We start from the raw sequence: 27,110 nt of genomic DNA on the forward strand, positions 1-27,110 counted from the left end.
GCTATTCATTGACTACACCTCAGCATTCACCTCAGCATTTCAAGACATTCTAAAATAAAATTGCAACACTGTGACCCAATAACGCATTGTATAACTTGCAATAGGACAACCGTCAAAATACATACAATATTCATCAATATTTATTTATGTTACACCTACATTTATGGAAGCAGATTCATGCCAAAACAAATACAAATTTAAATCAAAATATTTGTTTTGGTATTCATCTGCTTTCATACAACTTAGTCTCGAACTCTCAGAAAAACAAACAGAACCACAATCTCAGTGGAATGCTTTAAAATAATTTATTAGGAATTGTAAAATTGAAATTTCCAGAGTAGAACAAAATAAGAAATACATATGACAAAGCGGGCGGGGAACAGTCCAAATAAATGTTAGTTACAGTGTTGGTAAAGACCTTGGAGCTTTAACAACCAAGGCCTTGCCCCTTTCCCGACCCTGAAGAAAGCATCAACACAAACAAAAACTAAAAACACCAGCGTCTTAAAAATCACTGAATCATTATTGTACATGTGGAACGAAATCGTACAAAAGAAAAATATAGTTTTTTTTTCTTCTGAAAATAAGTCTTAATGCCATGGAATTATCAATACTCATATTGCTATTAATATCATTATTATTTCTAAGGTAAAAAATAACTTATTGCTTTTTGTAAGTTAAAAAGTTACAGTGTTCGTGTCCAGCAGTAGTTTTGTGTAGTGACCCAGCCAGTCGGAAAAGGGCAGTACTAGCCAGTTCAAAATGGGAGATTCTTTTTCATGTTTATTGGAAGACATTGAGGAAAATATACAAAATGCATGTGATTTTCATTGAAATAGCTTTGTGACACTCTGTCTCCTCCTCCCTTTCAGCTACTGGTCTGTGTATACCTATTTTCTGTACTGACTGGGACAGAGGCCCTATTCTATTTGGATTTATCTAGCCCTAGTCCCTATGTGCGGGGTGTTAGACTAAATGGAACCAGGCAAACATATCAGTACCAAAATGGCTGTACCAAAATAAAAATAAATGCATCTCAACTGTCGAATGTTGCTAGTTCCATACTTCACCTCACTATTGTGTGTGTACACAAACACTCACACACACAAACACACTTTCACACATAATGACGCACGCACTTTCAAAAGTCATCAAAGGACAAATACAACCATGATGTAATAGTATTTTAAGAGTCAATTGCTTTGTTAAGTATGTCCTTCATTTGTTTCTATGGTCCATATGACCCGTACATTGAACACCAAGAAAGAAAGAAAAAACATAATGAAGGAAAATAGCGCAAAATATACCTAAAATAGCACAAAATATACCTAAAATAGCACAAAATATATCCCACCAAAAAGCTGTATTAAAGCCCACCCAATCCCCCTTAACCCCACCCAACCCCCCTTAACCCCACCCATGCACCCTCACCATAGCCAATATATATAAAAAACAGGACCTCATTTAAGTTTTTCCTTATCCAATCATCTGTTCCAATTCAAGTTCTTCTGAGGGATACGTGGATGCCATGTCCATATAACTAGAATTACTAGAATGGGAATCTCCATTCAAGTAATTCTATTTTTATGTTCATTTGACGTGATAAGACTCTGCCTTTAAGGGGCTCGATTCAATAGAAACCGGTTACTGTCACAAATCCAAAATAACTCTGTTGTAGCGTTGTATGACAAAATGCAGATTTGGAATTCACCCACTACAGTTAATAAATGTTTACAGTAAGACACGGAATGAAACTCAACTGCATGTAAATTCAAGCGTGTTCTCTTGTTGTTACTTTTGGATAATCTCTGAAACCAATTTCTAATGAATAGGATCTTATCATTCCGACTTATTTACAAATATCATCTAGTCTTCAACCCTGCTCATGCATGTTGTTGGCCTAAACACTAAAGAAATGCTTAGAGGATAGCCACTTTCAAGTAGAAGTTAAAAAGACTTCCAGTTTAAATGGCGCCCGAACGATTAATAGTAACCTTACCTGCCAATCAAAGTACAACCCCCCCCCCCCTCAAACTCTATATACAATATTTTACAGGAAGGAAATAAAATATTCCTTTCAAAACCAATTACGGAATAAAATACCTTACCGATTATCATCATTACGTTCAATATTAATAACAATATTACAAATGTTTTGTTTTAAAAACTATCAAAATATACATTTGAGTTTTCTTTTCATGTTTCCTGGGACATCATTTCTTTGTTCTTCCGCTGTTTAAAATGGGTTACGTACTCCTTTTGACAAGGAGACCCAATCCCACACGCCATTTCACTTCTCTCTACCCCTCTATTCTCCTCGTTCTCTCCATCTCACCTCAGTAACACATTAAAGGGAGGTCAAAGGAGCAGACAATAAATCAAAACATTGTGATTAAATAGAAATTCCTCAGATATAAAGTAAAAATACATCTGACAGAATCTGTGTTTGCCATGAGCGCAACCCACAGTCGTTCTTTTCACATGTATTTTTCTGTCAGAACAATATTTTTTTTAAAGAAACAGCATTGGAATCGAATTAAATAAACCTACGTGAAGGTAAAGAATAGAAGAAACAAGGGACGGAGAAGAGGAAGTGATATTAGTACAGTAATACAAGATCCAGGAGTCTAAAATATAAAATATCTTCTTCAGTCGGTGGGTGGATTCAGAAGGAGCCAGGGGTGGGGTTTGACCTGTGGCTGCCAATTGGATTGTGCCATGGGTAGGCACACAGCAGTTTGATTGGCTCGTCAGCAGAAGAAACCTCCTTCCGTGTCCGGTGGCTGAATCTACTTAGTGGTACCCGTTGGTAAAGGCTGCGATCAGAGGACCCTGAGAAAGAAGAGAGACACACAGACTATTAGAGAGTGCAGCTGGTAGATATTTTGAAATTCAGAAAGGAGATGATTAAACAAAATTGCAAATAGTGCAGTGATTTGTCATTTGTCATACACTTCCATATTAAACTGGTAAGCAAACCCCTGGTTTCCCCTAGCATCAGATACATGCCATAATGCCACCAAGCGGGCTCCTTTAGCTGATTCTTATAGATCCCTCTTTGCGATATTCCAACCCTATGTTGTATTCATTAGGAACCAAAAGGAACAAAACAGACTGAAGCAAGGAAGGACTACCTGGACTTGTCAAATAAGAAATGCTCATTTTCCATTGCAAATCATTTTGCTATGGTTTGCCCTAATGAACACAACGACCCTGTTCTGTCTCAGTGATAGTGACGTACCCCGAGACCGTGGCCAAATCCTGAGTTGGGGCCAGGACTGGCTGTGCTGAGATAGCTGCTGACTGCTGAGTCCTGACTTGCTGCTGCATACAGGTCAGCCATTGGCCCAGGGCTGCTGGTGCCCAGGTAGCCTGAGTTACGTGACTGGGTGGAACCTGAGAGTGTGAGAGTGAGTGAGAGAGAGAGAGAGAGAGAGAGAGAGAGAGAGAGAGAGAGAGAGAGAGAGAGAGAGACAGGGAGAGGGGAGAGAGAGACAGTCAGTCAGTCACATACACATGGACGACAGACAGACAGACACAAACAGAATGATGAAGGAGAATTATCTTTACCTCTCATAGCAGCTGCTGCTGCCGCTGCCATTGGTCCGTAGGCTGACAGTGGAATGGCTGAGGGACAGAGGAGAGAGGGACAATTTCACAGTGTTTGGCAGTGTGCGAATTTAGTTCACCAAACCATTCATCGTCAGGTAGTTGACAGTTTTAAAGATGGTGAAACCATGCAAAAAATATCCAAGCTTTACATTGCTGCGGTCAATTCCGTGATCACCAATATTTTTTGTTGTTTCAAAAAGTTGCGTTTATATCAAAGTTATTACGCTTGAACTCTTCCCGATTGGAAAAGGAGGGCCATTACACCATTCCGCAACAGGCTTGCGCTGTTGCCTTGCAAATAAAGAGAAAGAGAGCTGCTTGTAGATCTTAGAGGAGTCACTGACCTGTGAGCTCAGAGGGGTGGGGTGATGTCAGAAGGGGGGTCCTCTCTAAATGGAATTCTAGAACAGAAATGTCAAGAGAGCGCTTTTTTAATACAAACACCATCCATGTGCCTACCGACGCACGCGCGCACGCGCACGCACACGCACACACACACACACACACACATAACACACACAAGAAAGCAATTTACAGTGAAGAGACTACAGGGGAGAAGGGTGGTAGGGAAAAAGGAGAGGAAGGAAGAGCCGCGAGGGGAGAGTAGACACGAAAGAAGAAGAAAATTAGGCGATGGGGAGGGAGATAGAAGTACAGCACATTTTAACAGATTGCAAGATTACTTTTACCATGAGAGGGGAGGGGAAATGGAGAAGAGGACCGGGAAGCGGAGGATGAGAAATCCTAAATACAACTCTCTGAAATCTACAAGCAGCCAGATACTCTGCTATATGTGCTTATATATGGAGTATAAAGTGTAGGTGTGTGTATATGTTTATCAACTAACATAAAAATAACATCAATATGTATCTGTTTGGATCACTAGGCCAATGCATTGTTTCCTAGGCAGATCTTTGGATGAATAACAGGCTCAAGTCGTCTGTACATCTGTAACTCAATCTCTCCATGAATCAATGTGACAGAGAGTGATGTTCATACCAGGGAACTGGTAGGTGTATCCAGGAGCGATGCCAGGGTAGCTGCGGCTAGCGTACGTAGCTGCTTGGAAGCCTGGGTAGCCTGCGAAGAGAGAGACAAATAAATACCCATCAGGATATGGCTGAACAAGGCTGAAGGAGATATTAGACCTCATGTAGCATGTAGCAACTAGCACTACAACTCTGTACCATGCTGTTGCCATAACTAGGTGGAGCAAGAGACAATGATTTCACTGTGGGCCATGGCTTACTTGAGTTCCACTGAAACACCTTCTCCCTCTACCTCTCCTCCCATCTCTTTAGCCCTGCTCTCCAGTACTGGTCCTGAACTCATAAAGCTTCTTTAAGTAGGAGTGTTGATCTAGGATCAGGTCTCCCCGGTTATATCATGTAAATCGTATTCATTGTGAATTCAAAACACAAAACTGATCCTAGATCAGCACCCCTACTCAGAGACGCTTTGTGAATATGGTTCCAGTGTTTAGTGGTGGCAACATGACTGTGTTATTGATGTTCTGTTCTTACTCAGCATGCCGATCCCCAGCATGAAAGCGTCCACGCCGTAGGGCATAATCCTGGCACGACCTCGAGCCGTACCCGTCGGTGACATCACTTCCTTGGGCTGGGCTTTCTTGCACTCCACCTGGAGATGAAAGCTAATACTTTTAGATATTCTGCACAAAGACACACACTCCTCGCCATCAACACTGACACACACACACTCGCACATACACATTCTGTACATGTTGTCCACATACACACTGTACATGTTGTCCACATACATACCATTTTGTTGTTGATTTCGTGGAAGTGGATCTCACACACTTTTTCCACCATGTCTTCATTCTCAAAGGTCACAAAGCCGAAACCTGGGGGACACAGGAACACAGACAGACTGCTTTAGCTTTCCACTATGGCCATTTATTTTACATTTCTATCAGACTGACTGCAATCATGACTTCACATGTCCAGTTCTTTCAGGTTAGGGATCACCAATGAAGACAAGGAGATGAGGGGAAGAGGCAAGGAAAGAAAGTTAATGATTGGGACACAGCCCCTTTAATGCTCACTTTTCCCTCACTTTTCGGGCTAGTAACCGAAAAGTTGTTAGATCAAATCCCTGAGCTGACAAGGTAAAAATCTGTCGTTCTGCCCCCTGAAAATGGCAGTTAACCCACTGTTCATAAGCCATCATTGTAAATAATAATTAGTTCTTAACTGACTTGCCTTGGTAAATCTATATATACCCTTCCTTTCTCCCTCAGAGCATGCTTTATTTGCTTTCAACTATTCAATCCCTTTCAGATGAAAGAACAAATAGGTAGCGGAGACGACATCAAAGTATTGAGACTCACCTGGTCTCTACCCCTTCTCCCTCTCTCTCCCTACCCCATTACGGACAGATCGGAATTAAGGGGGGGCTGGTCCAACTCAAAGTGGCATTAAAAAAAATGCGCCTCCCTCCCCAAAGTTCCAACATTTTTCACATGACCCTACCTTTGTACTGGGGATTTTCCACCAACAGGTTTCTGTGCCAATGCACCACACAACCAAAAAACAAAGCATACCGACTTTGAGCTATTCAATATCATGGTTTGCGTTTTCAACAATAAATAGATCTCAACAAACAGAAAATACACATCCCTCCCTACCGTGTAGGCTTACTCAGTATCGAAGGCTTGACAATCTCCGAATGTCAGAAGTCTCTTTCCATTTATCAATTATGCACAGTTTGGCTTGATTTGCTTGATTGATTTTATTTGTCAGTTAAAAAAAAGTTTTTTACACAAAGTGACCAGGATTACACAATAAAGTTGGGGGCTTACTTCCATTGTGGTCCCTATTTTTGACATAAATACATATACAGTTACAGAGATACAGACACATTACAGAGATACCGACACAGTACAGAGATACATACACATTACATAGATACCGACACAGTACAGAGATACCGACACAGTACAGAGATACAGACACATTACAGAGATACAGACACATTACAGAGATACCGACACAGTGCAGAGATACATACACATTACATAGATACCGACACAGTACAGAGATACAGACACATTACAGAGATACCGACACAGTACAGAGATACATACACATTACATAGATACCGACACAGTACAGAGATACAGACACATTACAGAGATACATACACATTACAGAGAAACAGACAAATTACAGAGACCGAGACGAAAAAATTAGGGAGGAGTTTAAGTACAGTTCTTACAAGCTTGTTTGGCTGGTAGCTTATTCTTTAGATGTTTGGGGCTGCAGGTGAACCATGTGCAGGCATAATCAAAGTGACACTGGACTAGCACCCTTGCCAGAGTCTTTAGCTAGGTTTCCATCCAACTGACGACAACTTTTCATGTGAATATTCTAAATCTTCCAAAAAACAATATGCCATTTCAGTTTCCTTTAGGAACATTTGGCGCTGGACAACATGACTGGGAAAATTTTAATTTACTGGACATTTGAGAAATGCAATGGACATCCATATGCATTCAGATACAAACTGCTGCAGCCAGCGCCATCAATAAACTAGGGATGTTGGCCAAATGAGCCACATTTACTTGTCCTTAAAAACAGCCTATAACAAATTACAAAAACATAATTCCATGTGTTTCGATGTGTAGAATATGTACAACTTTCCAGCCTAAAACTTAACAGGTTTTGTTTAGGCTACTTTTCTAAAACAATAATTGTCGACCTCATGGTTCAGCTGTCAGAGATTTGAGCACTAAATGTATCAGGGCATTGCATGCAAATGCCTATAGGCTTAGGTGTCCACTGTATAATATTAATATTTTTATAAATATATACTACACTGCTCCAAAAAAATAAAGGGAACACTTAAACAACACAATGTAACTCCAAGTCAATCACACTTCTGTGAAATCAAACTGTCCACTTGGGAAGCAACACTGATTGACAATCAATTTCACATGCTGTTGTGCAAATGGAATAGACAACAAGTGGAAATTATAGGCAATTAGCAAGACCCCCCCAATAAAGGAGTGGTTCTGCAGGTGATAAGCACAGACCACTTCTCAGTTCCTATGCTTCCTGGCTGATGTTTTGGTCACTTTTGAATGCTGGCGGTGCTTTCACTCTAGTGGTAGCATGAGATGGAGTCTACAACCCACACAAGTGGCTCAGGTAGTGCAGCTCATCCAGGATGGCACATCAATGCGACCTGTGGCAAGAAGGTTTGCTGTGTCTGTCAGCGTAGTATCCAGAGCATAGAGGCGCTACCAGGAGACAGGCCAGTACACCAGGAGACGTGGAGGAGGCCGTAGGAGGGCAGCAACCCAGCAGCAGGACCGCTACCTCCGCCTTTGTGCAAGGAGGAGCAGGAGGAGCACTGCCAGAGCCCTGCAAAATGACCTCCAACAGGCCACAAATGTGCATGTGTCTGCTCAAACGGTCAGAAACAGACTCCATGAGGGTGGTATGAGGGCCTGACGTCCACAGGTGGGGGTTGTGCTTACAGCCCAACACCGTGCAGGACGTTTGGCATTTGCCAGAGAACACCAAGATTGGCAAATTCGCCACTGGCGCCCTGTGCTCTTCACAGATGAAAGCAGGTTCACACTGAGCACATGTGACAGACGTGACAGTCTGGAGACGCCGTGGAGAACGTTCTGCTGCCTGCAACATCCTCCAGCATGACCGGTTTGGCGGTGGGTCAGTCATGGTGTGGGTTGGCATTTCTTTGGGGGGCCGCACAGACCTCCATGTGCTCGCCAGAGGTAGCCTGACTGCCATTAGGTACCGAAATGAGATCCTCAGACCCCTTGCGAGACCATATGCTGGTGCGGTTGGCCCTGGGTTCCTCCTAATGCAAGACCTCATGTGGCTGGAGTGTGTCAGCAGTTCCTGCAAGAGGAAGGCATTGATGCTATGGACTGGCCTGCCCGTTCCCCAGACCTGAATCCAATTGAGCACATCTGGGACATCATGTCTCGCTCCATCCACCAACGTTGCATCACAGACTGTCCAGGAGTTGGCGGATGCTTTAGTTCAGGTCTGGGAGGAGTTCCCTCAGGAGACCATCCGCCACCTCATCAGGAGCATGCCCAGGCGTTGTAGGGAGGTCATACAGGCACGTGGAGGCCACACACACTACTGAGCCTCATTTTACTTGTTTTAAGGACATTACATCAAAGTTGGATCAGCCTGTAGTGTGGTTTTCCACTTTAATTTTGAGTGTGACTCCAAATCCAGACCTCCATGGGTTGATAAATTTGATTTCCATTGATAATTTTTGTGTGATTTTGTTGTCACACATTCAACTATGTAAAGAAAAAAGTATTTAATAAGAATATTTCATTCATTCAGATCTAGGATGTGTTATTTTAGTGTTTCCTTTATTTTTTTGAGCAGTGTATATACTATATACATACATATATATATATATATACACATATATACATATATATTAAATATGCGCTCTGCGCATCACGCCTCCGAGGGAGTACGATGGAGCGCGGCGGGGTGCCAAGGATTTCTGCTACAACTAGAGTTCTACCTGGCCACCGTTCGGCCTGCTCCCTCGGACGAGGAGAGCGTGAGTGTCCATGTCTCCTGCCTGATGGGTAGGGCCCTGGAGTGGGCCAACGCCGTTTGGAACGGGCCCGACTCAGCGAGGGGCCACTACCTGGAGTTCACCCGCCGTTTCCGGGCTGTGTTCGATCATCCTCCGGAGGGCCAAGCGGCGGGTGAGAGGTTGTTCCATCTCCGGCAGGGGACGAGGAGCGCGCAGGACTTTGCATTGGATTTCCGGACTTTGGCCGCTGGAGCTGGGTGGAACGACAGGGCCCTGATAGACCATTATAGGTGTAGCCTAAGAGAGGACGTCCGCAGGGAGCTGGCTTGTCGGGACACTACGCTCAGCTTGGATGAGCTGATCGACATGTCTATCCGGCTAGACCATCTGCTGGCTGCTCGCTGACGTTCTGGGTCCTGTCAGTTCCACCACCTGCCCCCCCCCCCCCCCCCGCTCCAATCCCGATGGAGCTAGGAGGGGCTGCGTCTGGGTAGACCGGAGGAGGAGGCTCCTCCTGTACCCATTGTGGCCGGAGAGAGCACACTTCCGGTCGGTGCTGGAGGAGTCCATTTGGGAGTCGAGAGGGCAGGCGGAACACTCCTCGGTCACCCCAGGTGAGTCAGCACCACACTCTCCCAGAGCTTCCTGTTGGACACATGTTTTTGTTAATCTGTTTCCTTAAGTTTTTCCCCTCTCTGCAGCATAAGGCGCTAGTCGATTCAGGCACAGCGAGGAATTTTATAGATCGCGGACTCGCTCAGAGGTTGAGGATTCCGTTAGTTAAGGTAGACCCCCCCTTCCCCGTGCACTCCTTAGATAGTCGACCGTTAGGGTCAGGGCTGGTCAGGGAGGCCACGATTCCTCTGGAGTTGATTACGTGGGGGGGATCATAAGGAGCGGATTAGTCTGTTCCTTATCGTTTCCGGTGGTGCTGCGGATTCCCTGGCTGGCTATTCACAATCCTAAACTCCAGGGGTGGTCTGATGAGTGTTCAGGCAGGTGTTTAGGAGTTTCCATCGGTGCGACAACGGTGGAGAGTTCAGACCAGGTGTCCACCGTGCGCATTCCTGCTGAGTATGCCGATTTGGCTATCACTTTCAGTAAGAAGAAGGCGACCCTATTACCACCCCATCGACAGGGGGATTGCGTGATAAACCTCCAGGTAAACGCTGCACTCCCCAGGAGTCACTGTATCCGTTGTCCCAGGAGGAGACGTTGGCTATGGAGACATATGTCACGGAGGCTCTGGGACAGGGGTACATTCGGCCCTCCATGTCACCCGTCTCCTCGAGTTTCTTTTTCATGAAGAAAAAGGAGGGTGGTTTGCGTCCGTGTATAGATTATCGAGGTCTAAATTCCATCACTGTGGGTTTTAGTTACCCACTACCTCTCATCACTACGGCGGTGGAATCATTTCACGGGGCACGATTTGTCACGAAACTGGATCTCAGGAGCGCGTATAATCTGGTGCCTATTTCGGGAGGGAGATGAGTGGAAAACCGCATTTAGTACCACATCTGGCCATTATGAGTACCCCGTCATGCCGTACGGGTTAAAGAATGCTCCAGCCATCTTTCAATCCTTCGTTGATGAGATTCTCAGAGACCTGCACGGACAGGGTGTAGTGGTGTATATTGACGTCATCTTGATCTACTCCGCTACACAAGCCGAGCATGTGTCTCTGGTGCGCAAGGTTCTTGGGCGACTGCTGGAGCATGACCTGTATGTGAAGGCAGAGAAATGTGAATTTTCCAAACGAGCCGTTTCCTTCCTGGGTTATCGCATTTCCACCTCGGGGGTGGTAATGGAGGGTGATCGAGTCAAGGTCGTGCGTAATTGGCCGACTCCCACCACGGTAAAGGAGGTGCAGCGGTTGTTAGGGTTTGCCAATTACTACCAGAGGTTTATCCGGGGCTTTGGCCAGGTGGCGGCCCCTATTACCTCACTGCTGAAGGGGGGCCCGGTGCGTTTGCAGTGGTCAGCAGAGGCGGACGGAGCGTTCCGCCGTTTGAAGGCGCTGTTCACCGAAGCGCTAGTGTTGGTGCATCCGGACCCTTCTTTGGCATTTATAGTTGAGGTGGACGCATCCGAGGCTGGGGTTAGAGCTGTGCTCTCCCAGCGCTCGGGTACGCCACCGAAGCTCCGCCCCTGTGCTTTTTTTTCAAGGAAGCTCGGGCCAGCGGAGAGAAATTATGATGTGGGGGATAGGGAGTTGTTGGCCATGGTTAAGGCTCTGAAGGTGTGGAGACACTGGCTTGAGGGGGCTAAGCACCCTTTTCTCATCTGGACTGAGCATCGTAACCTGGAGTATATCCGATCAGCTAGGAGACTGAATCTTCGTCAGGCAAGGTGGGCCATGTTTTTCACCCAATTTCGTTTTACGATCAACCAGGTTCCCTCAATACTAAGGCCGACGCTCTGTCCCGCCTATACGACACTGATGACCGTTCCATCGATCCTACTCCCATCATTCCGGCTGCCAAGCTGGTAGCATCGGTAGTATGGGAGGTGGACACGGACATCGAGCGGGCACTAAGGGAGGAACCTGTGCCTCCACAGTGCCCGGAGGGTCGTAGGTACGTGCCACTCGCTGTTCGTGATCAATTGATTTGATGGGCACATAGTCTACCCTCATCAGGTCACCCGGGTATTTCGAGGATGGTGCGAAGTCTTAGAGGGAAGTACTGGTGGCCTACCCTGGTGAGAGACGTGCGATTCTATGTCTCCTCCTGTTCGGTATGCGATCAGAGTAAGGCTCCTAGACATTTGCCACGAGGGAAATTACAACCCCTCCCCGTTCCACAACGGCCGTGGTCCCATGTATCGGTGGATTTTCTTACGGATCTTCCCCTGTCTCAGGGGAACACGGCGATCCTGGTCGTTGTGGATCGGTTCTCTAAGTCCTGACGTCTTATCCCGTTGCCCGGGCTCCCTACGGTCCTGCAGACTGCGGAGGTACTACGGGGTGCCCGAGGATATCGTTTCTGATCGGGGTTCCCAGTTTACGTCCAGAGTATGGCAGGCATTTATGGAGAGGCTGGGGTCTCGGTCAACCTGACCTCGGGTTATCACCCGGAGAGTAATGGGCAGGTATAGAGAGAGTGAACCAGGAGGTGGGTAGGTTTCTGCGGTCGTATTGCCAGGACCGGCCAGGGGAGTGGGCGAGATACATCCCCTGGGCAGAAGTGGCCCAGAACTCACTAAGCCACTCCTCTACCAACATGTCACCGTTTGAGTGCGTGTTGGGGTACCAGCCGGTTCTGGCACCATGGCATCAGAGCCAGACCGAGGCTCCTGCGGTGGAGGAGTGGGTGCAGCGCTCTAAGGAGACCTGGAGAGCCGTCCAGGAGTCATTGTGTCAGGCGAGTGGATGGCAGAAGAAGAGCGCTGACCGTCACCGCAGTGAGACCCCCGTGTTTGCACCGGGGGACAGGGTCTGGCTCTCGACCCGAAACCTGCCCCTCTGCCTGCCCTGCCGGAAGCTGGGTCCGCAGTGTGTAGGGCCATTTAAAGTCCTGAGGAGAATAAACGAGGTGTGTTATCGATTGTTAATCCCTTTGTATTATCGTATTAACCCCTCGTTTCATGTGTCTCTCCTCAGGCCGATGGTAGCTGGTCCCATGCAGGAAAGTGAGGTGCCGGAGGTCCCTCCGCCCCCTCTGGACATCGAGGGGTCCCCATCACCAGAGGAACAGAGGAGGAGTAGGATAAGGGTACGGCTAAAGACTAACAGAACTGGACACCTAGTACGTTCAGAACAGAGAGTAAAAGGAGCAGATTTCTGGGCACGGTAGAATATATTCAAGGCATAATGTACAGACAAAGGTATAGTAGGATGTGAATACAGTGGGGGTAAACCTGTGCATATAGTGATAATGAAAGAGACATTATCTCTAGAAATAGCATTTAAACCAAGTGATGTCACTGCGTGTGTGGGAGGTGGAACTGAATTGAAATAAAGTGAAATAAAACAATAGTTACAAACCAGAACAGCAATCGACACGGCATGGTGACGTTAGGGAAAGGCATGCGTAGCCGGATGATCATACAAGTCCAGTGCGTGGCTTCAAGCAGCTAGCGGCACGGGCTAGCAGGCTAACAGAAAGGCCTTAGAGGGATGATGCGACGGAGGACAGTCTGTTGTGGCCCCCTCGTGCAGTTACATCAGCGGACGGATCAGCAGGGCTCCGTTTGGTAAACCAGGCCAATTGGCAAAATATGTACAGTGGCCGAAGAAATATGTCCGAAGGGCCTCTTAAGCCAGCAGTCCAATGTGCTTTAGATAGCTAGCAGGCTGCAGATTAGTCGCTGTGCGTTCAGGGGTCGTTAGCTGCTATAATTCCAGGTGGGGATTTTTTTTATCATAATGAAAATGTTTTGAAAACAATTGCTTCAGAGCTTGTGGTAGGAATCCGGAGATATGGGGAAGAATAAGTCCGACTAGCTCTGACTTGACTGCTAGCTAGTGGCTTCGGAATGAATTCGATGGGCCTTGTAAGCCAACAGTCCATTGTGCTCTAGACAGCTAGCATTCAGGGGACGTTAGCTGCGAAGGTCGGAAGGTGAGAGGGTTCAGAGCTTGCGATAGGAATCCGGGGATATGGAGAGAAAAATAGGTCCGGTATGCTCTGGTTGAATCGCGGTGTACAAACTGGCGAGAGCTTTCCGAGCTAGGGGTTAGCCGATGACCGTTAGCTGGCTAGTTAGCTGGCTAGTTTATGTTGGAGAGATTCCAGTAATAGAGGCAGAGAAAAATACTTTAAAGAAAAAGCAGGTCCACACCACATTGGGTGAGGCGGGTTGCAGGAGAGTATTTTGAAGTAAGGGTTTAGAAAAATATAAAAAGATATGCGAAGAAAAATATATATACATGGGACACGACAAGACGAATACGTCTGACTGCTACGCCATCTTGGATTGATCTAGGACACAGAACGTGTCTTCTTCCTGAGTGGTGTGACGGCTGTGTGGCCCCATGGTGTTTATACATGGGTACAATTGTTTGTACAGATGAACGTGGTACCTTCAGGCATTTGGAAATTGTCCGGAACCTCCTGCGACGGTCCACGGTCCGGAACCTCTGGCGACGGTCCACGGTCCGGAACCTCATGCGACGGTCCGCGATGTGGAACCTCCAGCGAAGGTCCACGGTGAGGAACCTCCAGCGATGTTCCACGGTCCGGAACCTCCAGCGACGGTCCATGGTCCGGAACCTCCAGCGAGGATCAACGGTCCAGAGAGTCCAGGTACGGTGTCCAGTTCCGCTCCAGGGCAGGAGCCTTCCTCTGTGCCGATGCCCAGTCCAGGTACGGCGTCCAACCCAGCTCCCGGGCCGGAGTCCTCCTCTGCGTTCAGCCTGACTCCATGGTCGGATCCGGGGTCTGGGAGGGGGCTACGACCCGCCCCGGAGCCGCCACCGACACTAGTCACCCCCCCTAACCACCAAATTTGGTTTCAGGTTTTTCGACCGGAGTCCGCACCTTTGAAGGGAGGGGGCCTACTATGGTGTAGTAGGTCAGGGCGTGACTAGGGGGTATTCTAGTTTATAATTTCTATGTTGTGTTCTAATTTATATTTTCTATGTTGGTATGATTCCCAATTAGAGGCAGCTGGTAATCATTGTCTCTAATTGGGGATCATATTTAAGTAGATATTTCTCCCACCTGTGTTTGTGGGATATTGGTTTGTGTGTGTGCCTGTGCACCACGTAGTCACGTTTAGTTGTTCGTTTATTCATTTATTTGTTTTTGCTTTATGTTTCACTTTTCAATAAAAATGTGGAACTCAACATCCGCTGCGCCTTGGCCTTAAACCCTTTACAATGAAGATCTGTGAAGTGATTTTGGATTTTTACAAATTATCTTTGAAAGACAGGGTCCTGAAAAGGGGACGTTTCTTTTTTTGCTGAGTTTACTGACATACAGTGCCTTGCGAAAGTATTCGGCCCCCTTGAACTTTGCGACCTTTTGCCACATTTCAGGCTTCAAACATAAAGATATATTTTTTTGTGAAGAATCAACAACAAGTGGGACACAATCGTGAAGTGGAACGACATTTATTGGATATTTCAAACCTTTTTAACAAATCAAAAACGGAAAAATTGGGCGTGCAAAATTATTCAGCCCCCTTAAGTTAATACTTTGTAGCGCCACCTTTTGCTGCGATTACAGCTGTAATTCGCTTGGGGTATGTCTCTATCAGTTTTGCACATCGAGAGACTGAATTTTTTTCCCATTCCTCCTTGCAAAACAGCTCGAGCTCAGTGAGGTTGCATGGAGAGCATTTGTGAACAGCAGTTTTCAGTTCTTTCCACAGATTCTCGATTGGATTCAGGGTCTGGACTTTCTAACCATTCTAACCACACTTTCTAGCCATTCTAACACCTGGATATGTTTATTTTTGAACCATTCCATTGTAGATTTTGCTTTATGCTTTGGATCATTGTCTTGTTGGAAGACAAATTTCCGTCCCAGTCTCAGGTCTTTTGCAGACTCCATCAGGTTTTCTTCCAGAATGGTCCTGTATTTGGCTCCATCCAACTTCCCATCAATTTTAACCATCTTCCCTGTCCCTGCTGAAGAAAAGCAAGCCCAAACCATGATGCTGCCACCACCATGTTTGACAGTGGGGATGTTGTGTTCAGGGTGATGAGCTGTGTTGCTTTTACGCCAAACATAACGTTTTGCATTGTTGCCAAAAGGTTCAATTTTGGTTTCATCTGACCAGAGCACCTTCTTCCACATGTTTGGTGTGTCTCCCAGGTGGCTTGTGGGAAACTTTAAACAACACTTTTTATGGATATCTTTAAGAAATGGCTTTCTTCTTGCCACTCTTCCATAAAGGCCAGATTTGTGCAATATACGACTGATTGTTGTCCTATGGACAGTCTCCCACCTCAGCTGTAGATCTCTGCAGTTCATCCAGAGTGATCATGGGCCTCTTGGCTGCATCTCTAATCAGTCTTCTCCTTGTATGAGCTGAAAGTTTAGAGGGACGGCCAGGTCTTGGTAGATTTGCAGTGGTCTGATACTCCTTCCATTTCAATATTATCGCTTGCACAGTGCTCCTTGGGATGTTTAAAGCTTGGGAAATCTTTTTGTATCCAAATCCGGCTTTAAACTTCTTCACAACAGTATCTCGGACCTGCCTGGTGTGTTCCTTGTTCTTCATGATGCTCTCTGCGCTTTTAACGGACCTCTGAGACTATCACAGTGCAGGTGCATTTATACGGAGACTTGATTACACACAGGTGGATTGTATTTATCATCATTAGTCATTTAGGTCAACATTGGATCATTCAGAGATCCTCACTGAACTTCTGGAGAGAGTTTGCTGCACTGAAAGTAAAGGGGCTGAATAATTTTGCACGCCCAATTTTTCAGTTTTTGATTTGTTAAAAAAGTTTGAAATATCCAATAAATGTCGTTCCACTTCATGATTGTGTCCCACTTGTTGTCGTTTCTTCACAAAAAAATACTTTCGCAAGGCACTGTATATATATATATATATATATATATATATATATATATATATATATATATATATATATATATATATATGGTGTATACTTTTGTTTCACAGTAGATTCGTTTAAGACTCACTAAGAATCTCTGTGGGATTCTGTGTGACCCTGATTTAGCCCACTGCAGTAAAATGTTAATTGTGTGTGTGTGTGTGTGTGTGTGTGTGTGTGTGTGTGTGTGTGTGTGTGTGTGTGTGTGTGTGTGTGTGTGTGTGTGTGTGTGTATGTGTGTGTGTATGTGTGTGTGTGTGTGCTGGTGTTTCGTGGCAATACCTCTGTGTCTGTTGGTGGTTTTGTCGAACATGAGCATGGCATCATCAACCTATGAGAGACAGAGAGACACAAACAGTTCACAAACACAAACAGACTCCACAGAGCTGCAGGACAGCAACACAAATTATGAGAAAACAAAAAGATAACTCCTTTAAACATTGGAATGAATCAACAACAAAAACATAGCAAACTGGAATGTTATTTGGCCCAAACAGAGAGTACACAGTGGCAGAATACCTGACCACTGTGACTGACCCAAAATGAAGGAAAGCTTTGACTATGTACAGACTCAGTGAGCATAGCCTTGCTATTGAGAGAGGCTGCCATAGGCAGACCTGGCTCTGAAGAGGAGATAGTAGGCAATGGGCACACAGCCTAAATGAGTTGGAAACAGAGCTGCACTTCCTAACCTCCTGACAAATGTATAGAGATACATATTTCCCTCAGATTACATAGACCCACAAAGAATTTTATATAAATCCAATATTGATAAACTCCCATTTCTATTAGGTTAAATACCACAGAGTGCCACCACAGCAGCAATATTTCCCACACTGTTGCAACATAGCCAATAATATAACAATGTCTATATTCTTTTAAAATGTTTGTGAGTGAAATGTTTACAGTTAATTTCTGGTGGTTTATTTCCCTTTTTGTTGATTGTCTATTCCACTTGCTTTGGCAATGTAAACACATTTCCCCCCATGCCATTAAAACCGTTTGAATTTAACTTAATTGAGAGAGATAAGCTTGGACACCACGCACACACACGCACACACACGCACAGGCCATTACACAGCATGGGGCTTCATTGTCCCTCCTTCAGGGCCTGTCCTTTGGAGCAAGAGAGGAGAGGGGGCCAACAGATGGAGAAAGAGGAAGCGAGCAGGGGGGTGACAGGTGACAAAGGAGGACAGAAAGAAGGGGGGACAGGGGAAAGAAGGGGGGGGGGGGGGGGTAAAGAGAAAAGTGGAGAATGAGAAGAGATAGGAAAAGGAGGTCCCATCTCTGTGAAGTTAAAGAGTTGCTGTTTAACTCACTCCCAAAGTTCCACACTCTTAGAAAAAAAAGTGCTATCTAGAACCATAAAATGGTTATTCGGCTGTCCACAGAACCCTTTGAAGAACCCATTTTGGTTCAGTGTACACCCCCTTTGGTTCAAGGTAGAACCCCTTTGGTTCGAGGTAGAACACTTTTGGGTTTCATAAAGAACCCTTTACCCAGAAGAGAGACCGAAGAACCCTTTTGGAACCCTTTTTTCGAAGAGTGGAGGAGGGACTATTCTCTCCCCCATTCTCTCTCTCTCTCTGTTTGGTAAGGGGGATAAGCTTTTCACAAACTCTGTGTCCTGTTCTCTCTTTGTTTCACTCTCTCTCTTTCTTCTCCTCTCCACAAAGTTTACTATTCCCATGGAGACCCTGTAAAGAATTTAAATTAGGAGAACTCACCCTCCTCTCACTACTCTCACTATGAATAGAACTACAGAGAGGGAGAGAGAGGGGTGGGGGAATGTAGAGAGGGGGACACAGTTGAAAAAGGGCTTACTAGAAGGAGAGAAAATGAAATTTTCGTGGACTTGAAGAGAAGAGAGGAAGCGAGAGATAGTTCAGGACAGAATAAAGATGGGAGGAGGGTTGGTGCATATGAAAGAGTGGGTCGAGAGTGAAAAGGAGAAGAGAGTTGGGGGAGAGAGAGAGGGTTGGATGGACAGAAAGACAGACTGAGGGAGAGACAGGGAGAGAAAAAGTGAGAGAGAGAGAACAAAGAGAAGTGGGGCTTTGTCAACACGCACCCATTTAATTCTTCCTCTCCCTCCGCTTTTCTTTTTTTCTATCCCACTCCCTGCAGCCCTATTCATGCTGACCTCCTCCCTCCCTGCCCTCTTCGCTCTCCTAAGAAAGTTAGCACAAACTCTCCTCTAATAGAGAAACTGTGAAACTACTCCATGTTTTGCCAGTGAGAGACATCGTCAGTTGTACCAATGCTAACACACGCACACACAGCATGACTGCATTGCTATTTTCATTACCTATCAGTGAAGTGTAATGAAACTTAACACAGGGTGAAATGTGAGTGGAGGAAAGCTCTAGACTTTGATTTCTAACCTTTGAGATCATCTGATAGTGTCTTAATGAAAGCAGTGCATATAAAAAATATATTTAGTTTATTTCAATCTGACAAGAAAGCTCATACAAGCTGTGCGTGTGTGCATCTGTCTCTCTGACTGTGAGAGAGGACGTGGGAGAACGATTTTGTGTGTGAGTGTATGTATCTGGGTGTGTGTCCCTGCGTGTGACCATGAAATATGGAAAAGGTCAGGGTTGGAGACCCGTTAGTCCAAGTGAGTCTCTCTCTCTCTTCCACACACACACACACACACACACACACACACACACACACACACACACACACACACACACACACACACACACACACACACACACACACACACACACCCCAGTCTGCCCTCTGTCCTTCATTCAGTTTTATCTCCCTCCTCTCCCTTCACCCTTACGGTCCTTTAAACCCAATGACAGAGCAAAGTTGGGACAGGGACAGCAAGTGGACAGCTGCAGCACCAGAGACATGTTATCATAAGCGGTGTGTTACATGTTCTTTCAGGCCCGTTAGCATTAGGCTAACGCGTGTGGGTGTGAACACAAATCAGTCACCTTCAGCCCTATTATCGAGCTGTGAGGATGGCTAATGGTGAATTATACAAATTTACTAGCTAGCTAACATCTTGAAGCGTATAGCTGTGGGTAAGCTTTATTGCCGTCAGTATCAATAACAAAAGTGTTAGGCCAACTGTTACAGAGTCACTAGGATATGCAACAAGCTATCTTTGTGTCTGAGAGGAAAGTTAGCCTCCAGGCCGAAGTCAAAGGTAAACAACCTGTTGTCCACTGTGTCCAGAGCAGTTTAATACTATCTGGCTGAACTATAGTGTCTAGTATTTACCTCAGCACAGTTCACACTCACTGCCCAGTAGAGAGAGCATGCCCTTACAGCATGGCACATAACATTCTCATTGGGTTACATTGACAAGGAACTTTTCAGGAACGTTCTGAGGACATTTTCGGTCACATTCTCACCTCAACCACCTTACTCATTCCTTTCTGTTTCACTCTTCCCTAGCTCTCTTTCCTTCCCTCTCTCTCCATCCCTCTCTCCACCCACTTCTCCAAACAAGCCAGCAGACAAAGTGTCCAGTGAAGCCCTCTAATTGCAAACTCACATGGCTGACTGGAGCCCAACTTATCCGTCTGTCCTGTCCCCCCCTCTATCTCTCCCCTCCCTCTATCTCTCCCCTACCTCTATCTCTCCCCTCCCTCTATCTCTCCCCTCCCTCTATCTCTCCCCTCCCTCTATCTCTCCCCACCTCCCCTCTATCTCTCCCCTCCCTCTATCTCTCCCCACCTCCCCTCTATCTCTCCCCTCCCTCTATCTCCACACCTCCCCTCTATCTCTCCCCTCCCTCTATCTCTCCCCTCCCTCTATCTCCACACCTCCCCTCCCCCATATCTCTCGTCCATTTTGAAGGACGAAATTAGGCCTATAGTTTGCTGACTCTTCAAAGTGAAGCTGGTGCTGTGGAATTATTGCACTGTACTTTGAGGTAGAGTGCTATCCAATGGTTTCCCAGTACTGTTTGCGAGGACAGGTCTGGGAATGGGATAGTGGGAACACCAGGACAGAGTGCCGGGGAACACAGCGGACTTCTGGCCAGGCAAGGCAGGGGCGTAAAATGAGACGCGTCTCTGTGGGATTCTGACCTGCTTCCCAGATAAACATGGTCGCCCGTGAGCGCTGGGATCGGCTCGGTTGAGCAACCCGCGTACAGTTACATCCGGTTGGTCAATCACATCAAAGAAAAAAGGGCTTATGTTTTGCACTAGACTGACATTGACCTAATTTGAAAGTGCACAGACCACAATGGTAAGAAATTAACAGTTCTGTTGAGTGTGCCAGATGATTTGACGAGACTGTCCATTCTTAAATCAAGTGACAAACTCCCTCCAAAACACGCTGCTGTACAAATCAAATGCTGGAAACGCAATGTGGAAATCTGCAAAGATTTTATTTGGCCCAAGCATCCGCTATGTAGAGATACTTGACAGGATCCTCCACCAGAACTCCTTTTCCTCTACCCCCTTTCTCTCAGTCTCTTCCATCCTTTAGTTTATTCCTCTCTCTCCCGCCTCAAAGTGACATCATTAAGCCCCTTCTGAGGGGATGGTGATTCTGTCTTTCTAGAAGGTTTTCTGTCCACTGCTGCTCAATACAGTCAGGACACACTCTTTTAAGTCGGTGAGTGTGAGACATAAGCCTCACACACAGACATACTGCTAAATTACCAAGGGACATTGGCTAAAGCAGGTCACCAAGACAACAGACTGAGACAGGTGCAAGGGGTAAGAGTGTGTAAGAGTGTGTTTATGATAGTGTGTGTGTGTTTTTTTATGTGTGGGGGGGGGTCTCGTGGCAAGAGCAGCTGTTGCATTAGATTAGTTCAGAATTAGAGACCCTTCTCCTCCTCCTCCCCACTGTCCTCCCTCACTAACTACACCTCTCACTCACTCAAACCTCTTCACTCGTTCTCCCCCTAACACCTCTTCACTCGTTCTCCCCCTAACACCTCCCACCTCTTCACTCGTTCTCTCCCTAACACCTCCCACCTCTTCACTCGTTCTCTCCCTAACACTTCCCACCTCTTCACTCGTTCTCTCCCTAATACCTCTCCACCTCTTCACTTGTTCTCTCCCCAACACCTCTCCACTCGTTCTCTCCCTAACACCTCTCCACCTCTTCACTCGTTCTCTCCCTAACACCTCTCCAACTCTACACTCGTTCTCTCCCTAACACTTCCCACCTCTTCACTCATTTTCTCCCTAATACCTCTCCACCTCTTCACTTGTTCTCTCCCCAACACCTCTCCACTCGTTCTCTCCCTAACACCTCTCCACCTCTCCACTCGTTCTCTCCCTAACACCTCTCCACCTCTTCACTTGTTCTCTCCCTAACACCTCTCCAACTCTTCACTCGTTCTCTCCCTAACACCTCTCCAACTCTTCACTCGTTCTCTCCCTAACACTTCCCACCTCTTCACTCGTTCTCTCCCTAACACCTCTCCACCTCTTCACTTGTTCTCTCCCTAACACTTCCCACCTCTTCACTCGTTCTCTCCCTAACACTTCCCACCTCTTCACTCGTTCTCTCCCTAACACCTCTCCACCTGTTCTCTCCCTAACACCTCTCCAACTCTTCACTCGTTCTCTCCCTAACACCTCTCCAACTCTTCACTCGTTCTCTCCCTAATACCTCTCCACCTATTCACTTGTTCTCTCCCCAACACCTCTCCACTCGTTCTCTCCCTAACACCTCTTCACTCGTTCTCTCCCTAACACTTCCCACCTCTTCACTCGTTCTCTCCCTAATACCTCTCCACCTCTTCACTTGTTCTCTCCCCAACACCTCTCCAACTCTTCACTCGTTCTCTCCCTAACACTTCCCACCTCTTCACTCGTTCTCTCCCTAACACCTCTCCACCTCTTCACTTGTTCTCTCCCTAACACTTCCCACCTCTTCACCCGTTCTCTCCCTAACACTTCCCACCTCTTCACTTGTTCTCTCCCTAACACCTCTCCACCTCTTCACTTGTTCTCTCCCTAACACTTCCCACCTCTTCACTCGTTCTCTCCCTAACACTTCCCACCTCTTCACTCGTTCTCTCCCTAACACCTCTTCACTCGTTCTTTCCCTAACACCACTCCACCTCTTCACTCGTTCTCTCCCTAACACCTCTCCAACTCTTCACTCGTTCTCTCCCTAACACCTCTCCACCTCTTCCTTCCCACTGATTCAAGACTGTTTGTCAACTTTCTTTCCATCTGTTCCACTTGTCATCCCTTTATGACACTTGTTTTTCAGCCTATTTGGAACCTCTCTTACATTTGAGTGAGAGTTGGTTCTTCTCATACATGTCTGTGTTCCTCTTCTCTCCTGCAGCTTGAAAACACTTCCCTTCTGAGTACCCCAACCTCTCTCCAGGTGGTGCCCCTCTTTCTCCCCCTTCCCTCTTTCTCTCTCTCTATCCACTCCTCTGTCATCCCAGCATGAGTTTGCCTTTCACTGCATCTCATTCAAATAGGCTTAACTGGCTTGAAGAAAAATTTAACAGCCGAAGCAACTCAAACAACAACAACGGGAGAAAAATGGAAGACAGAAGAGCTAATATCCATCAGAATGCCTTTTGACAGTAAATATCAAACATAATGTTGTTGTGTTCCCTCTTTTGGGATCCCTTTCAACTGTTCTCTGAAATTAGCCACGCTTACCCTGTCTCTAACCCAAATGTGGAATAAGAGAAAAAGAGAGAGAAAAGAGAGAAACAGGGAGACAAATAGACTGAGAAAACACGAGATATAGAGTGATGGGGGGAACTGGAGAACTACTACTGATTCAATATATACATGTAGTACAGGGATGGGCAACTTTGATGGGGTGGGGGAACAAAAAAATGTTGTACAGCTAATTTCCTGCCATTCTAAACATTTTGCCATTGGGTGGAAAGAAGTGTTTGCAATTTTTAATATGATATTTGAGTGACACTGACTAACAAAATCAATGAGGGCCTGCCGGGCTCTAATTCGACCCTGATTACTACAAGTTTAGATAGCTGACTAATCTAAAAAAACGAGTCACTATCAGGGACTGACATAACAAGAGAAAACCCATTGATGGACAAACACATTTCGAAATTGCACCTTGTTCTACTATTCTGCCTCACAACAGTAAGTTGAGTTCCCCCAAAAAATCGACATTTAATCCGAGGGCTTTCAAATGGTGGCCTGTCTGCATGCGGCCCGCCAGTTCCCGATCCCTGATCATGTCAACAAACGTATCTTAAGACAGTGTGTCACATTTACCTTTCCAAACTGGTCAAAGTACTGCTTGACGTCTTCGATGGTTGTGTTCACAGAGAGACCTCCCACAAATATCTTCTTTGTCCTGGTCACCAGCTGACAACACAGGGGAAGAGGATACACAATCATTAACACGCAGCAAATTGAAAAGGTAGATGTTTCAGATAATAAAGCTCTAAGATCTGTTAAGCAGTAAAAAAAAAGATCTAGGGCGGTGGTTGCCAGGCACTCGGAACAGCATAGTACAGTAATAACACAATTCATTTGACCCAGTGTGTATGAGTGTGTATGAGTGTGTATGTGTGTGTATGTGTGCATGAGTCTTTAGGCTGGTAGAGCCACCCCGTTTCTTATGTATTGGGGTCATATACAGGTCGGATGAGGTTGGGGGTAAGGGAGGATGGAGGATTACTGCCCCTTCATCACGTGAACGGAATATAGGAACATAATCTGGTGCGCCAGGCAGGCCTCTCCTGATGGTACATGGCGGCTGTGACGTCACCTAGGCGTCTAGGAGTTAACCCTGTCAAGGATGAGAACTCACCTTGGGCTGGGCTCTACGAGGAAACGCTACCTTGGGATCAATCTGGAAAGAGGGGGAGATAGAGAGAGCAAGGGAGAGACGATGTGTTAGAAACAGATGGAGAAAAACATTTAGAGACCATACTGGTAATTGTGACTCAAAGAATCACAAACTTGAATGATACAAACTTTATGATACAAAGCTTTTCTGGTATTTGAAAAGTATTACATTCCATTTCTTTGACAATCCCCAACCTGTGATACACTGGAATTATATGACTTTATCCAATGTAGTGGCAGACTGCATACCACCAGCCTGGTCCCAGATCTGCTTGTTCTGTCTGGCAAACTCCTATGGTCACGCCATATTAGTTGGCAAGACAGCAAGAACAGATCTGGGACCGGGTTAGCATACCACAGTATAATACTCTACAATAGCAACAAAAAAAACTTTAAGTTCACACAGTATATCAATGAATAGACTCATGTTGACAGTGAGTACTTGTGGAAAACACTGTCTGAACTGAGAAAAAAGCCTCTGTGCAAATCAGAGCATTGTATGCTGTGGAGAATTTGCATAAAGGCTCAGGTTTTCAAGTCAAATCAGGGGCTGCGGTCGTGTGAGGCTCTGTTGGTATGAGCATTGGTCTAGGAATGGCAGGGTTATGGGTTCCATTCATGCTGGGGTTACATACTACTAAAATCTACAATGACTGTACAAAACATTAGGAAAGTGATTTTGAACAGGGTATGGTAGTAGGTGCAACGGTTTGAGCGTGTCAAGAACGGCAACTCTGCTGGGTTTCTCACGCTCAACAGTTACCTGTGTGTATCATTAATGGTCGTCCATCCAAAGGACATCCAGCCAACTTTACACAAGTGTGGGAAGCATTGGGAGTCAACATGGGCCCGCATCGCTGTGGAACGCTTTCAACACTGTGTAGCGTCCATGCCCGATGAATTGAGACTGTTCTGAGTCCAAAAGGGGGTGCAACTCAATATTAGGAAGGTGTTCTTAATGTTTTGTACACTCAGTGTATGTACTCACTCTACTTTTAGTCACTCTGGATAAAAGCATCTGCTAAATGACACATTAATGACAGAGGGCTCCTCCTCACCCCATGGTGTAGGATGGAGAGGAGGGGAGGACTGTCATCTCCGGCTGCGATCAGTGTCAGAGGGTACTGTTGACGACGGAAGGGGACTACATAGCATGGCTACGTTGGCAGGTGTGGCACAACAGCTCTTGTCGAGTGTTGAGCACCTGGAACTTTTCAAATTCTGCTTCTCATTTACCCTGTATGCCTGGAAGAAACCATGAATTCTACTGATGATCTCACACTTGTCGCTCGATACATATGCCTAATGACACTTGACTGAATTGGCCCTTGTGGCAGAGTGATCACACCATGATACAAACAATACTTTTTGGGGTCAAACAAGAGGCTGATCATCCCAATAGTTTAGTGCCATTTTATTTCAAAACATTCCTATCAAGCATGTTCATGTTCCCTCTAGTGCTCATGAATCAGTCAAACAAAGCATGTTTGTCATAAAGATAGAAAAACACATAAAAGAGGAAAGGACCGACACCCCTAACTAAGTATTGGACCTAAAGTATCGACTACTAGAGTTGTGCTATAAGCTACATAGGCTACATCTTGCCATGCTGTTTAGTATCATTACATTATAAAGACATGACAGGGTACAGATCTACAGCACCTTGAATGAAGCAGAAAGCAGGTATATATAGGTATCGATAGTACAGTGAATGTTCGGAATACATGGCCGCTATAGGAAACTATTTTAGTTTAGCCCAAATCAGTCTATTCCACAAACCAGGAGCAATTTCCCAACTAACATCCATAAATATTCAGAAACATGTCCTTGATTGCGAATAACAACTTAAAATGGCAATGGTATAACTGACTTAATAACATATTCTACGTTATAAAGCAGAGAATAATAGTAACAAAGTTATAACTGAGTTTATAAATGTTAGCCGGCCAACTTCTTGCTTTGTGACATACATCCCGGGTGGATACTAGAGAGCAGAGAAGGATCCCATCAAGCCAGAGCGTATTGGTTGAGTGCTTTATGTTAAAGGAATACAAATCAAATCAAATTTTATTTGTCTCATGCGCCGAATACAATTTCACCTTACAGTGAAATGCTTACTCACACGCCCTTAACCAACAACGCAGTTTTAGGAAACATACCCCAAAAATTAAGAAATAAAGTAACAAATAATTAATACTCTGAGACTTTGGCAAAGAGGCCCTTTATCTACTTCCACAGAGTTAGATTAACTTATGGATACCATTTCATTGTCTCTGTGTCCAGTATGAAGGAATGACTGGAAGTCTATTGTTATCTGCTAGCATAATAGGGGATACCTAACGCTAGCAGACTTCCAGTCATTGGTTAACGCTAGTTAGCAATTGCACTAGCGCTAGTTGGCAACTTCTTTCAAACTGCACGCAGAGAAATAAAAATGTTATCCACAAGTTCATCTGACTCTGGGGAAGTAGATTAATTTCCAACTTCCCGAGGTATCCCTTTAGGACTAGACTACATCCGATAGTCACCTCAAACTGCCAAACCTATCCTGTCCTATATGTTTAAAACTGAAACAAACAAACAAAGTGAAGGCATTACAAATCATCATTAGCACCCAGTTGCCAACATATGTC

The 27,110-nt window shown here is 45.5% G+C and overlaps 1 protein-coding gene across 2 annotated transcripts in view; it reads right to left on the reverse strand.

Moving 5' to 3' along the window:
• Positions 1-282: 282 nt before the first annotated feature.
• LOC109891240 (RNA-binding protein Musashi homolog 1) overlaps positions 283-27,110 on the reverse strand; it is a 42,631-nt gene continuing 15,803 nt past the window's right edge. Inside the window, exons 5-14 of one of the 2 annotated variants that reach the window (XM_020483626.2) lie at positions 24,440-24,481; positions 23,899-23,991; positions 16,970-17,018; positions 5,397-5,479; positions 5,136-5,253; positions 4,612-4,692; positions 3,957-4,013; positions 3,571-3,627; positions 3,242-3,396; positions 283-2,832 (exon numbers count right to left, since the gene is read on the reverse strand). In XM_020483626.2, coding sequence (XP_020339215.1) covers positions 2,794-2,832; positions 3,242-3,396; positions 3,571-3,627; positions 3,957-4,013; positions 4,612-4,692; positions 5,136-5,253; positions 5,397-5,479; positions 16,970-17,018; positions 23,899-23,991; positions 24,440-24,481 — 774 coding nt within the window. In that variant the 3' untranslated portion in view covers positions 283-2,793. The remainder of the gene's footprint in view (positions 2,833-3,241; positions 3,397-3,570; positions 3,628-3,956; positions 4,014-4,611; positions 4,693-5,135; positions 5,254-5,396; positions 5,480-16,969; positions 17,019-23,898; positions 23,992-24,439; positions 24,482-27,110) is intronic. The other variant, XM_031825380.1, reaches the window with a different exon arrangement.

The sequence above is a fragment of the Oncorhynchus kisutch genome, linkage group LG5 (genome assembly GCF_002021735.2).
Source record: "Oncorhynchus kisutch isolate 150728-3 linkage group LG5, Okis_V2, whole genome shotgun sequence".
NCBI classification, from domain to species: domain Eukaryota; kingdom Metazoa; phylum Chordata; class Actinopteri; order Salmoniformes; family Salmonidae; genus Oncorhynchus; species Oncorhynchus kisutch.